This window comes from Micropterus salmoides, unplaced genomic scaffold, assembly GCF_014851395.1.
Source record: "Micropterus salmoides isolate LMB-PRFRI ecotype aquatic unplaced genomic scaffold, ASM1485139v1 Ms_hic_scaffold_16, whole genome shotgun sequence".
NCBI classification, from domain to species: domain Eukaryota; kingdom Metazoa; phylum Chordata; class Actinopteri; order Centrarchiformes; family Centrarchidae; genus Micropterus; species Micropterus salmoides.
In genome coordinates, this window is record NW_024040707.1 from 10373168 (window position 1) to 10384565 (window position 11398).

General features: G+C 39.0%; 1 protein-coding gene across 1 annotated transcript; it reads left to right on the top strand.

Moving 5' to 3' along the window:
- Positions 1-496: 496 nt before the first annotated feature.
- dnajc11a (DnaJ (Hsp40) homolog, subfamily C, member 11a) lies at positions 497-8498 on the top strand. The gene is made up of 16 exons (XM_038722943.1): positions 497-646; positions 1723-1852; positions 1991-2064; positions 3555-3656; positions 3784-3912; positions 4076-4198; positions 4348-4421; positions 4504-4693; positions 4805-4890; positions 5079-5195; positions 5722-5877; positions 6006-6075; positions 6276-6333; positions 7210-7352; positions 7602-7731; positions 8066-8498. The coding sequence occupies exons 1-16, from the start codon at positions 575-577 to the stop codon at positions 8089-8091; spliced, it is 1680 nt and encodes a 559-aa protein (XP_038578871.1). The 5' UTR covers positions 497-574; the 3' UTR covers positions 8092-8498.
- Positions 8499-11398: the final 2900 nt, after the last annotated feature.

The following is an 11398-nucleotide window of genomic DNA, read 5'->3' on the forward strand; positions in this document are numbered from 1 at the left end:
TCCTCTGCTGACTGCTGCTCGTGAGCTTGTTGTTATTGCAAAGAAAGTAATAATGAACTAATGAAAGGCCCAATGTAGTGAAGCGATTTTCCTTGCCTCAATTGTTCCTAGTTGGATAGGATGTACAAAATATCCCTTTAGAATTGGGTATATGTGTACCCACATTCAATATTCACTTTATTGCAACAAAAATGTAACACTATATTCAAATGAGCGTTGTTTTTGATGGAAAATTAGATGACTTAGCTATAATGTCATAATAATAAAACTAATAATAATAATAATAAAAATAATAAATTAAACATTTTATGAATTTAATTCATTTAATTTGGCTGCAGCAGAAAAAGGACCCTCTACCTTTTAAGATCGCATACCAGTAGCGTATCTCCGCACCATTCCTCATAACATCGCAAATAACGACAAATGATTGTACATTTTAAACTTTAAAATGGAAAGCTACACATAAAAAGACGTGAACGCCGTTGCTGCGTTGTCATTCATCCCCAACACAACGGGGCGACAGAGGGCGCAGGGAAGTCTTTGAGCCACGAAGAAGAGATGACCGGGTGTAAACATGGCGTCTGCCTTGGACGATGATGAGATCCTTAATGATGATTATTATTCCCTGCTAAATGTCAGAAGAGAGGTACAACATGCAGTTGTGATCTGAATAGGTGTTTGTCCGGGTGCATGTAGCAGTCATTCTATAAACTTTCCCTGGCTGATATTTAACGGTTACTCTTATAATCACGTGTAACGTTAGCTAAGTGAAGTAGCTAGCTTGTGACCCTCGACATTGATTTGTGACTCGTCGGCTGGATACTTGACAACATGTTGTGGGGTTACGACTTTACCTACAGGAGTTGTCAGTTGATGAAGTAAGATAGACAATACTGTGTTACTGCGGTGGTCTGGGAGCTGACAAGAAACTTACAGTTATTTTCAGTTTCATAATGATCTCATGGACTGTGCGCTAACTAGCTAACGTTAATGCTACAACTTTTCTTCAGGGCTTCATCACGAAACAGTTAATAGTTTATTAAATTAGAGTAATGACTGGTGATCGGATGCTTGCTGTCTTGATACTTGTTTTTGTAAATCAGTGGATATTGTGTTGATGTGCAAATATCAAACATTCAACATTTTACAAAACAACATGAACTTGTTGCACAGGGACATGCTGTTCCAGAACGACTAAATATGGTACAATTTTAATGTTCATAGCATATGGTTATTTTCAAGTGGGTGAATAAAGAGGAAAAACTTTCATTCTAGAATAGATTTGGAAAAGATTCTTTGTTGTCATTGCACAGCATACTGAGACAACAATATGCAGTTTAGCACCGAACAGAAGTGCTCAAAGCTGTAAAGTACTGGAAAATGTACATATTTATAGGTAATACATGAAAAAAATCAAATATATAAAACTTGTTGAGTTAACAATAGGCTAGATTACATTAATGTGAATTCTCTTAACCATGATGAATCTAACTGAAGCAACAGCAGCAAGTTTCTGTTCAAACTGTTTTCTCACAAGTCATCTAAACCCTGTAAGGCATTTTAAGGTTGGAAAACTTTATGGAGTTCAAAAAAGTGTTGGTCGGTCAGTAATTTACGTTTTAGCTGTAGCTACATCATGCCGTGTGTTTTGCATGTTGCTGATAACATTTTCACGCAAGTCTTTGTATTTCACATTTTTTGTATTTCAATGTTGTGCTTCAGGCAACACAGGAGGAGCTGAAGGCGGCATATAGGCGATTATGCATGCTATATCACCCAGACAAACACCGGGACCCTGAACTGAAGACCCAAGCAGAACAGCTTTTTAACCTCGTACATGAAGCTTATGAAGGTAAGAAAATCTTTGATGACAGAATATCCCCTTTTTCAGCTACACATGAAGCTGATATTAACTTGAATATGTCTACATTACAGTATTTAGAAACATAAACAAACGTAACATTACTGGTGTTTGTTCATGTCTTTCTAGTGCTTAGTGACCCGCAGGCACGAGCTATCTATGATATCTATGGTAAGCGAGGACTCGATGTTGAAGGATGGGAGGTAAGTCCATTGGTGGCTCTTGTGACCAGTAATACCTAAATAAGCCTCGATATGCAGTTAGAAACAATGGACAATGTGTCGATTGACAGTCCACTAGTTACTATGCCCAAAACATACAATGACGTACCTCTGACGCTCAATCCAGGCGGGAGAGTTGAAGCCTCATTGGATCAGCTCACTGGAGTTCTAAATTTCCCAACCACAATTGTCAGGCTTACCTCGTACATTTTTAAAACTACTATATTTTAAATTCACTATTAATGTCATATGTTTATTGCTAGTCCAGTGCAAACAAAGCCAAATGTTATGCAACAAAGACAAATTTCCATTTCCGCTTTATTTGATAGAGAGAGTAGAGAGAGACAGGAAAGGCTAGGGACAGAGAGGGAATGACATTTAGCACAGGGCCCGGGCCGGACTCGAGCCCGGGCCACTGCGGTAAGGACTCGAGGTGAGCTACCGGGGCGCCTGGATAAAAACAAATGTATTTGAAAAATTCTTTTTGCATTAGCAATTTCTGACTTTCAGAATGCTCACACAGCCAGATGCAGACCAGTGTGAGCTTCAGTGCAAGTCTATCAAAATTAAAATACGTTGCACTATCGGCTTCTTTTCAGTAGAACCAACATTTACAAATAAAAGGATATGCTTTCTTAGATCTCTTTGGAACGCATTCAATCCAGGTATAGTTTGGATGGAATGTTTGTTTCGGTTTACCAAGCAAATCAGTATATTGTTTACATTAACATTTATTCATTTAGCTGACGCTTTTATCCAAAGCGACTTACAATTGTTATTTATGTCAGAGGTCGCACGCCTCTGGAGCAACAAGGGGTTAAGTGTCTTGCTCAGGGACACAAGGGTGGATGTGTCACAGTGGGGAACTGTACCCAGGTCTCTCAAACCAAAAGCAGGCATCTTATCCACTGCTCCATCACCACCCCCTTAATCAATTAAATTAGACACATATAGGAAGTTTGGTGTGCTTTAGACAGAAAAAAAATGTCGGCTTTCAGCTAAATTTTTGACCATGTGACTTGCACTATTTGACCATTCCCACTGATTGTAGGCTAGCTGATACAAACTTTATATTCATTCAGAAATGCCTACCCATTGTGGTTAAGAAATTGCATCTGTAGTGGGCCGATTGAAACACCAAGACAAGAGCATCAAAACAACTGACATGCATAATATTGTTCACCTTTTAGGGTCTTGACTTGAGAATAACCTATTGCTAGAAGAATACACAGTTCATCAAGTATCGACCATACTGTAGTAGTACAACAGTACAAATAGTTCTGCTTCATCTGTATTTACTAAAACCATCAACACTTGACTGCAAAATATGACACAATTATTAAATTAATTTAGCAGGAAGAAGATATGGGAGCATGAAATTCTGGTGAAATTTCTTCACTGTAACTCTTTATTTGCAACCTGTGAAGCAGTCAATCCACCTTTTGCTTTGCATTCAAATCTTCTTTCTCCAGGTGGTGGAAAGAAAAAGAACCCCTGCTGAGATTCGAGAAGAGTATGAGCGCCTTCAGAAAGAGCGAGAGGAGCGAAGGCTTCAGCAAAGGACCAACCCAAAAGTGTGTTCAGGAGAAGATAACAAGCCTCACATTGAACTGACTGCAACATATAGAGTCATTAAGCAACTTGTGCATATTTTATACATAATTTAAACACAGTATTAATTCCAGAACCTGTTACTTGCAGGGAACGATTAGTGTGGGTGTTGACGCCACGGACCTCTTTGACCGGTATGAGGAGGACTATGAGGATGTGGTTGGAGGGGGGGTCCCACATTTGGAAATCAATAAGATGCACATATCACAATCCATAGAGGTAACGGGTTGCTCTAGATTGCTATATCTGTTTTTCAGTGGCGTTTACTATGATATGTGTTGGATTGCAACATTTGTAGCCACCGTCAAATTTGTAATAGTTGTTATGGCAGATTTTTGAGCTAATTCTTATCAAAGTACTCATTCTTTGTGTCCTACTGTAGGCGCCTCTTACCACAAAAGACACAGCCATTTTGTCTGGCTCCTTGTCAACCCACAATGGAAATGGAGGTGGCACCATTAACTTGGCCTTGAGAAGAGTCACCTCAGCCAAGGGGTGGGGAGAGGTATATTGCATTCTCGCTTGGCACCGCACACACTCATTTGTTAGGTATTCTATAAATGGCACACCTCTGCCTGTCTGCCTGTGTGTGGTACAACATGCAGTGACATTCTAAGATGTGAAACATTATCTGTTGTCTGTGTGTGTGCACAGGTGGAGCTTGGTGCTGGAGACACCCATGGACCTCTCTTTGGAATGAAGATATTCCGAAACTTGACGCCTCGATTGTATGTGTTGAAATCAGTTGTTTTTTGTTTGTTTTTTACTACATGAACAATTTAGTGATTTTTTTTTTCTCTTTTGCCTCAGCTTTGTTACAGCCCAATGTGGGCTCCAGTTTTCATCTCGAGGAGTGCGTCCTGGGGTTACAACAGTGCTGGCCCGTCACCTAGACAAGAACACTATGGGCTATCTGCAGTGGCGTTGGGGGATCCAGTCTTCTATGAACACCAGCATAGTCAGGGACACCAAGAGCAGCCATTTCACATTCGCAATGCAGGTTAGCAGCCAGCAGTTATATTTAAATTTAATGTTAGCCAAGACACCATTAAATCAACAGTTGCTTGTCAGGGTTGTGGCCAAAATGATTACTTACTTTTTGTCTTTGCAGCTTGGCATTCCTCACACTTTTGCAATGATGAGCTACCAGTACAAGTTCCAGGATGAGGACCAGACGAAGATAAAGGGCTCAGTAAAGTATGTTCAATATGTGTTATTTGTATAACGTAATTATAAATTCATATTGAAACCCCTGATGTAGGTCATAATTAGATTTGTTTAGTTTCAGTCTGTTCTCTCAGATTTCCATCCATTCAAGTATACAAGGTCTACATTCAGGTCAGCTCTGCATGCAGACAGGTAGTGACTTTGTCTTTATATTACAGATCAGGTTTCTTTGGGACTGTGGTAGAGTACGGTGCTGAGAGGAAGATCAGTCGACACAGTGTCCTTGGGGCCACTGTCAGCGTGGGAGTGCCCCAAGGTGTCTCCCTCAAGATCAAGTAAGTGCAGCTCTTTGCTCCAGTTTCCTGATTAGTCTAGGTTCCAGAGGGTTTTCCTCACAGTGCTGTTGCCATGGCACCCACAGGAATTAAGACGTGACATCATGTCAGCCAGTCAAATTAATGTTCTACAACTAGTGTCTGCGCTGGGGGGAGTGTATCTTTCAGGATGTAGAAACAGGATTGGACCCATTGAGATGTGAGTTAGTCCTGGGATGCGAGTCTAAAAGCCTGGGTATTTATAGTATAGTCAGAGGAACATCACACGCATTCTCTAACATCTGTGAACAATCGGCACACAATTCACTGTCCTGTCTAACCTAGGGTATGGCACATGTGTGCCATGTATTTATCTTTAGGCTGATAGCTGTGTGTAGCTGAGAGAATACTTAGAACTTAAATTATTTTTTATTAGAAATCAAAAATTCCCACAAATGCTACATGGAGGAACCAATTTAGCAGCAAGTGACCATTCAGATATAAATCATGAAACCAACTCTCTCTCTCTCTCTCTCTCTCTCTGCAGACTAAACAGAGCCAGCCAGACGTATTTCTTCCCTATTCACCTGACTGACCAACTCCTGCCAAGTGCTGTATTTTATGCCACAGTTGGACCACTGGTTTTCTACCTCGCTATCCAGCAGCTTATTATTCGGCCCTACGTGCGGGCCCAAAAGGAAGAGTAAGAAACCCTCATTTTAAGTTGGTTTTTTCATGCAAGAAATGTTATTGGAAGAAGCACCACATGTATTATTATGGCCGGAGTTTATGAGCTCATTTTATTTCTCCATTTATCTTTTGACTCAACAGAGACTTGGAGAAGCAGCGGGAGAGCTCGGCCTCTAATATAGCCAAGAAGAAACAGGAGGCAGAGGCTGCTGTGAGTATTTTACAGGCTTACATGTAGCTGTGGTACCTATCCAACATTTTGGAAATATTACAAGTCCCACACCAGTCAAACGAAGGGGCTGAGATGGGCTTTGATAAGCTGCAAAGTCTTAATGAAATTCATTAGTATAATCCATATGAAATGAAATCTCATTGTTTGTGTCTGTCTCTTTCCCTTTTTCATCTCTGAAGGTCTTGCTCATGCAGGAGTCTGTGCGCAGGATTATTGAAGCTGAGGAGTCCAGAATGGGTAAGATCAGTAATACTTTAGGGATGAGCTTATCCTGGGAATAATGTTTTTTAAGCAGGTGCTGAAACATTCTGAACTTTTTCTCATGCATTTTAGGTGAAATGTGCTAATGACCTGGCCAAAGGCAAGACTAGTGTTTGAGCCTTTCTGTTGTAGTATTTAGACTTACTTTGTGGAAATGTGGGTACAAGGTTAAAATTGTTAATAACGGAAATAGAGTTCAGTAGATTTTGTAATGACCCTCCAGCTTCTGTTTTGACTAGTGATAATTGGTGCTTTTTAGTTTGCTTTTGATAATTACACCAACAAAAAGCTCTCAGCAGACAGTATAATTTTCACCTGGGGGAGTCTGGCAAGTGATAATTGGCTTGTGACACCTGCCACTGTCGAGGTTGCTTTGAGTTTGGTATCATCAGAGGTCTCCTAGACTTTGCACTTGTAAAGTAACAGTTAATAGCAGCATGTATGTGTGATCACAGACACACAGCTGCTCTTCTTTATTCAATGGGCTACGCTGTTTGAAATGGTTACAGTATTGTTTATGCAGCTTGCAATTAAAATTAATTGGGCTGTCTTTTTGTTGTATACTTGCAAAATGATTTTAACAAACAAGTCTCACAAATTACACTGGTTCTGTTATTAAAAATGTGTCTAAAATTGCTGAGTTGAAAGATTTAAACTCTTGCAAGTGGGGATTTGTGTTTGACATCCAAAAAGTTGTCTATTCTGTTGGTGTGTCTGTCATCCTGAGATTTCTGAAATCTACTTTTAAATCAAACTAAGTAGGCCATTTTGTGTTAAAATAACATTAACACATTAAATACATTGAATTTTCAATTGATTCACACCAGCCTTGATGCTGCTTCGTTAAACTAGGTCTCATCATCCTCAATGCCTGGTACGGCAAGTTTGTGACAGACAACAGTAGAAGACACGAGAGGGCAAAGGTCATTGATGTGACTGTGCCACTACAGTGTCTGGTGAAAGACTCTAAACTCATCCTCACTGAGGCCATAAAGGTAAGTACAGTAATCCAGTGCAAAATGTCCAAACCCACAGAATTGATCAGAAACCTACACTATAAAGTAGATTTTTCAGCTGTAATATTATTACATCCATTGATACAGTATAGAGTATTTTCCTGGTAGGTAAAGCATTTATATATAGTACACATACTGGTTTAAAATGTATCACAGTGCGACTGTCCGCTACTTGCAGTATCACAATTCAGCCTGCTGCCTGTGCGTGACTTTATGTTGTCTTTCCAGTCAGGGCTCCCTGGCTTCTACGACCCATGTGTGGGGGAGGAGAAGAGCCTGAAGGTGCTGTATCAGTTCCGCGGAGTCATGCATCAAGTCCTGTCAGGAGACACAGAACCACTCAGGATACCAAAGCAATGTAAGTCCTATGTTGTATACAACACAGTGACTTTCGCTTATGGAGATTGTGTCACAGTTTTGCCCCCATTACTGTAGCATTAAGCAACTTGAATGCAGGGTTTAATGATGTGGTAGATCAAATATTCTCTTAAACTGTCTAACTTACCACTGTTTCAGATGCTACTGAAAGTGAGGGCAGTTTACTTGAACCCTAGCCTTTGTAGATGTATTTGATGCAATGTATTTTAGAATATTTTATCTTTAGTCAGAGAATGTCTGCTAAAATCTGCTGAGCTATATTACCTGCCAGCAGTGCTATTTCTAACTTCTTTGTTCTTGTTTCCGCTACACAGCTCACAGGATTGACGCTGACACATAGGAGCTCCTCCACTGACCAAAAAGACTCATCTCTCATCTGTTTGACAGAAGATGGATAAACCTGTTTTAGATACAACATGGATTGAAGTCCTTGTTACTCGTGCATTTACCTTTTGTCTTTATATTCATTTAAATATGCAGAGCGGAGTAAAAGCATCACAGGCTGGATTGATCATAATTCAGTATCCATGGACAGAGGTGTGGCCTGCTGGAAATTGTAATGGCTACCATCTTATTTCCCAGGTCCTCTAGCCTCCTTGGTATCCATTTATTTTTGGTATGGCTTGTAATTTATGATCAAGTTCTATGTACTGTATTGTACACAAACTGCAGTGCCTATGTGATTGAAGACATGAATGCAACTCTGTTTATTTGCCATGTTATTAAAATCACTCTCTCTCTCTCTCATGTTGCTTAACTGTTTTAGCATTGTTTAAAGAAAACATTTTTTCCTCTAATGATTATAAGATGAAATGGTTTTGGTTTAACCCAAGCAATTAACTTTGAATATGCTTTATTGTGACTGTTGGTGAGACATTCCTGATTTCTCGGTTTCCTCAGGAAAAGAGAACTACTGGAATGTGTGAATTTAAATGACAATGTGCTGCTAAAACACAGAGGAGGTAAAGGGGACCAGTGAAACAGCAAAACTTCAAATTTAGTTAAGCATATGAAAACTGTATATGGAAACTGTTGTGATTGGATGCCGTTTAAAAGAGAGTTTATCACTGTCATTTAAAATGGATTCTTCATTGCAGTCATTTTCAGTTGATGCTTGCATGCAACTTTTACACTTATTTTACACTTAGGTCCTTTTCTTGATCTTAGATGTTAATGAATCTCCCTTTCCTTCACTTGTTTGCCAGTTACTGTAGTGTGCTATAAATAGAAACTAGACTAACTCAAAGCACAACAAGACTAAATATTGTTTTACTCCCTGTAAGAAAGGCCTTGCTGCTTTTTCAAGAATCATAAGGACAAATTAGAACAAATTAAGTTTGACAATTTCTTCATCAGGCACATCTATTTGTATTAGCATTTTTCTTAGGATAACCAAATAATGTGGTTTAATCAATCATCAAACCAGATGATCAATAGAATAAATAAAAAATCTTGCTTGTAAAAGGGGATATGGATCAGGGGTACAATTTGCCTCGCTGGAAGACTTAATGTGCCTTATATAAAGTGTAACCAACATGATGACAGTATTGTAATAATAACTCTCTGCCTCTCTCTGGATGACATCAACTGTAAGCATGCATTTCCTAAACTGGAGTACTAATTAGAGTCTGTCTAATTTGTTAACTTTTGACAGAGGCACTACTGTTTCTATCTCACTTTAGCGCTGAAGTTACTCAACCAAAGGGGTCTTTAAACTATTGTAGCAATAGGGTGTCTTCTAGACTCATAAAAAGCACACATTACTTAAGTAGATGAATATTGGCCTTCTGAATAGCAAAAGCAACTTTACAGTCACATTGAGTTGGCTGCTTTTGTTAATGATGCCATTAAACAGCTCCAAACCTCCACACACATATTATTGCTATATTCTTACTTTCCATGCCATGCTTATGAAATTGCAGTTTCAGGAGCAGACTTAAACACCAACATGGGCTAACATGTGGAAGCACACAGGTGAACTAACACTATGTGCACAGAGTAACAGATGTTAAAGGAGACTCAAGCCCGTAGTGTTCAATGAACAAATTATACAGTTACATCAGGCTTCATGATCAAATGATTTTGACGTTTTTGTTTGTTGTTACCAGTTATATTTAACAATCTAAATCTATAGGCTAACAAAATCATACATCCTCTTGTACTAATGGCCTAAATGTGTAGGACAGTGACAGTTAATTGCAGTTATCTCCTACTCTAGCTGTAGGTGGCTGGATTGAACTGTCTGGGTCTGACCATGTGCCCTGACGTCTCTGGTTATATAACGTTTAATTATTTAAAACTCTCGCTCTTATTGTGGAGTACGTGGTCAGACCACTGTATATGGGTCCGACGCTACTTTCTTTTAACGTTAATAAATAAGTGAACTTTAAGTTATTGCATCGTATTTATCCCGCCAAAGAAGTGATGCAAAATTTAAACTTAACATTGATTAATACTGTGATTTTTTTGCAATTTAGAGAGAGAAACTATGCTATCTCTCTTTTTTTTTTACCACTGTGAACATACAAATGTAGGGGAGACCGGGTATGGTTGTAACACTTTTAGTTTCAATAACTATAACACACAGAATTTTTTAGTTAGAGTTCTCAAATTTTTATACAAAGTACCCACATTTGTTCACTACAAATGGCACCAATTCAATCCTCTACAAGAAAATCAAAGAGTTGATGTCAAATGCAACGTGTTCCCTTGTTACTGGGGTAGGTTGTAACACATGCTGGTATAAGTTGTAACAATCACACAAAATAATCAAATACAAATGCCACACTATATGATAAGCTTCCAAAACAGGTAGTTATATAAAATAACAATGTTTCTCTCTTGCTGTAACAGACTTTGTCTGATGACTCACGCGTATGTACAGTATGTGTATGTAAATTTATCTATAGAATAAACTTCTCTGTGCATAGGTCTAACTACAAAGTGGTGTGTGTGTGTCAATGTGTGTATATTCGTATTCAGAGTCACAGTCAGTGCTTGAAGTGGGCCGGTATTCACCGGTACATATACCAGAACTTCTACATTTTACTCTGGCGTACTGGGACTTTTTCTTGCACACAGGCGTTTCTCACAAGCTGCCCATACACTTTTCTACCCTCTCCACCGTCGGAGACCGAGAATGGAAAAGGTCCAGTGACTATACACACACCAACATGTGTACAACATGTGAATGGGGAGTACTTGTCACAGTGCTGACAAATTAATGCTGGTAATCCTGGAGTGCGGGTTTGGTGGACCCAGACTGCAAAGGGCAATCTGGAAAATATTAAATTCAAGAAAGTACCTAGTTTTATGTATTGTGGATGATTGTAACACTTAGTGTTAAAACCCACCCCACCCCTGTCAGCCAATGTTTTGCAAGCTGTATTACCATATTGGTTTGAAATTAGAAAGGAAAAAATGCATCACATGTTGCCTAAAAAAACACATTTCAATCTATTATAAGTCAATCTTTTCTATCTGCAATAGTATAGAAACTAAACAAAATATAGTCTTTGTCAAAAGCTTTACTTTCTTACCTACCTACTTTCTTAGGAAGTAGGTAAACACTGAAATGATCACCTAACTCCTATCTTATCTTTATTTGGTGGAATTGGTGTTGTTACAACTCTCCCCATTTTACAACC

Coding starts and splice junctions, on each gene's coding strand:
- dnajc11a (XM_038722943.1), top strand. CDS start 575: ATGGCGTCTGCCTTGGACGATGATGAGATCCTTAATGATGATTATTAT. Junction 3,913..4,075: donor ACATATCACAATCCATAGAG/GTAACGGGTTGC, acceptor GTCCTACTGTAG/GCGCCTCTTACCACAAAAGA. Junction 7,353..7,601: donor TCCTCACTGAGGCCATAAAG/GTAAGTACAGTA, acceptor TTGTCTTTCCAG/TCAGGGCTCCCTGGCTTCTA.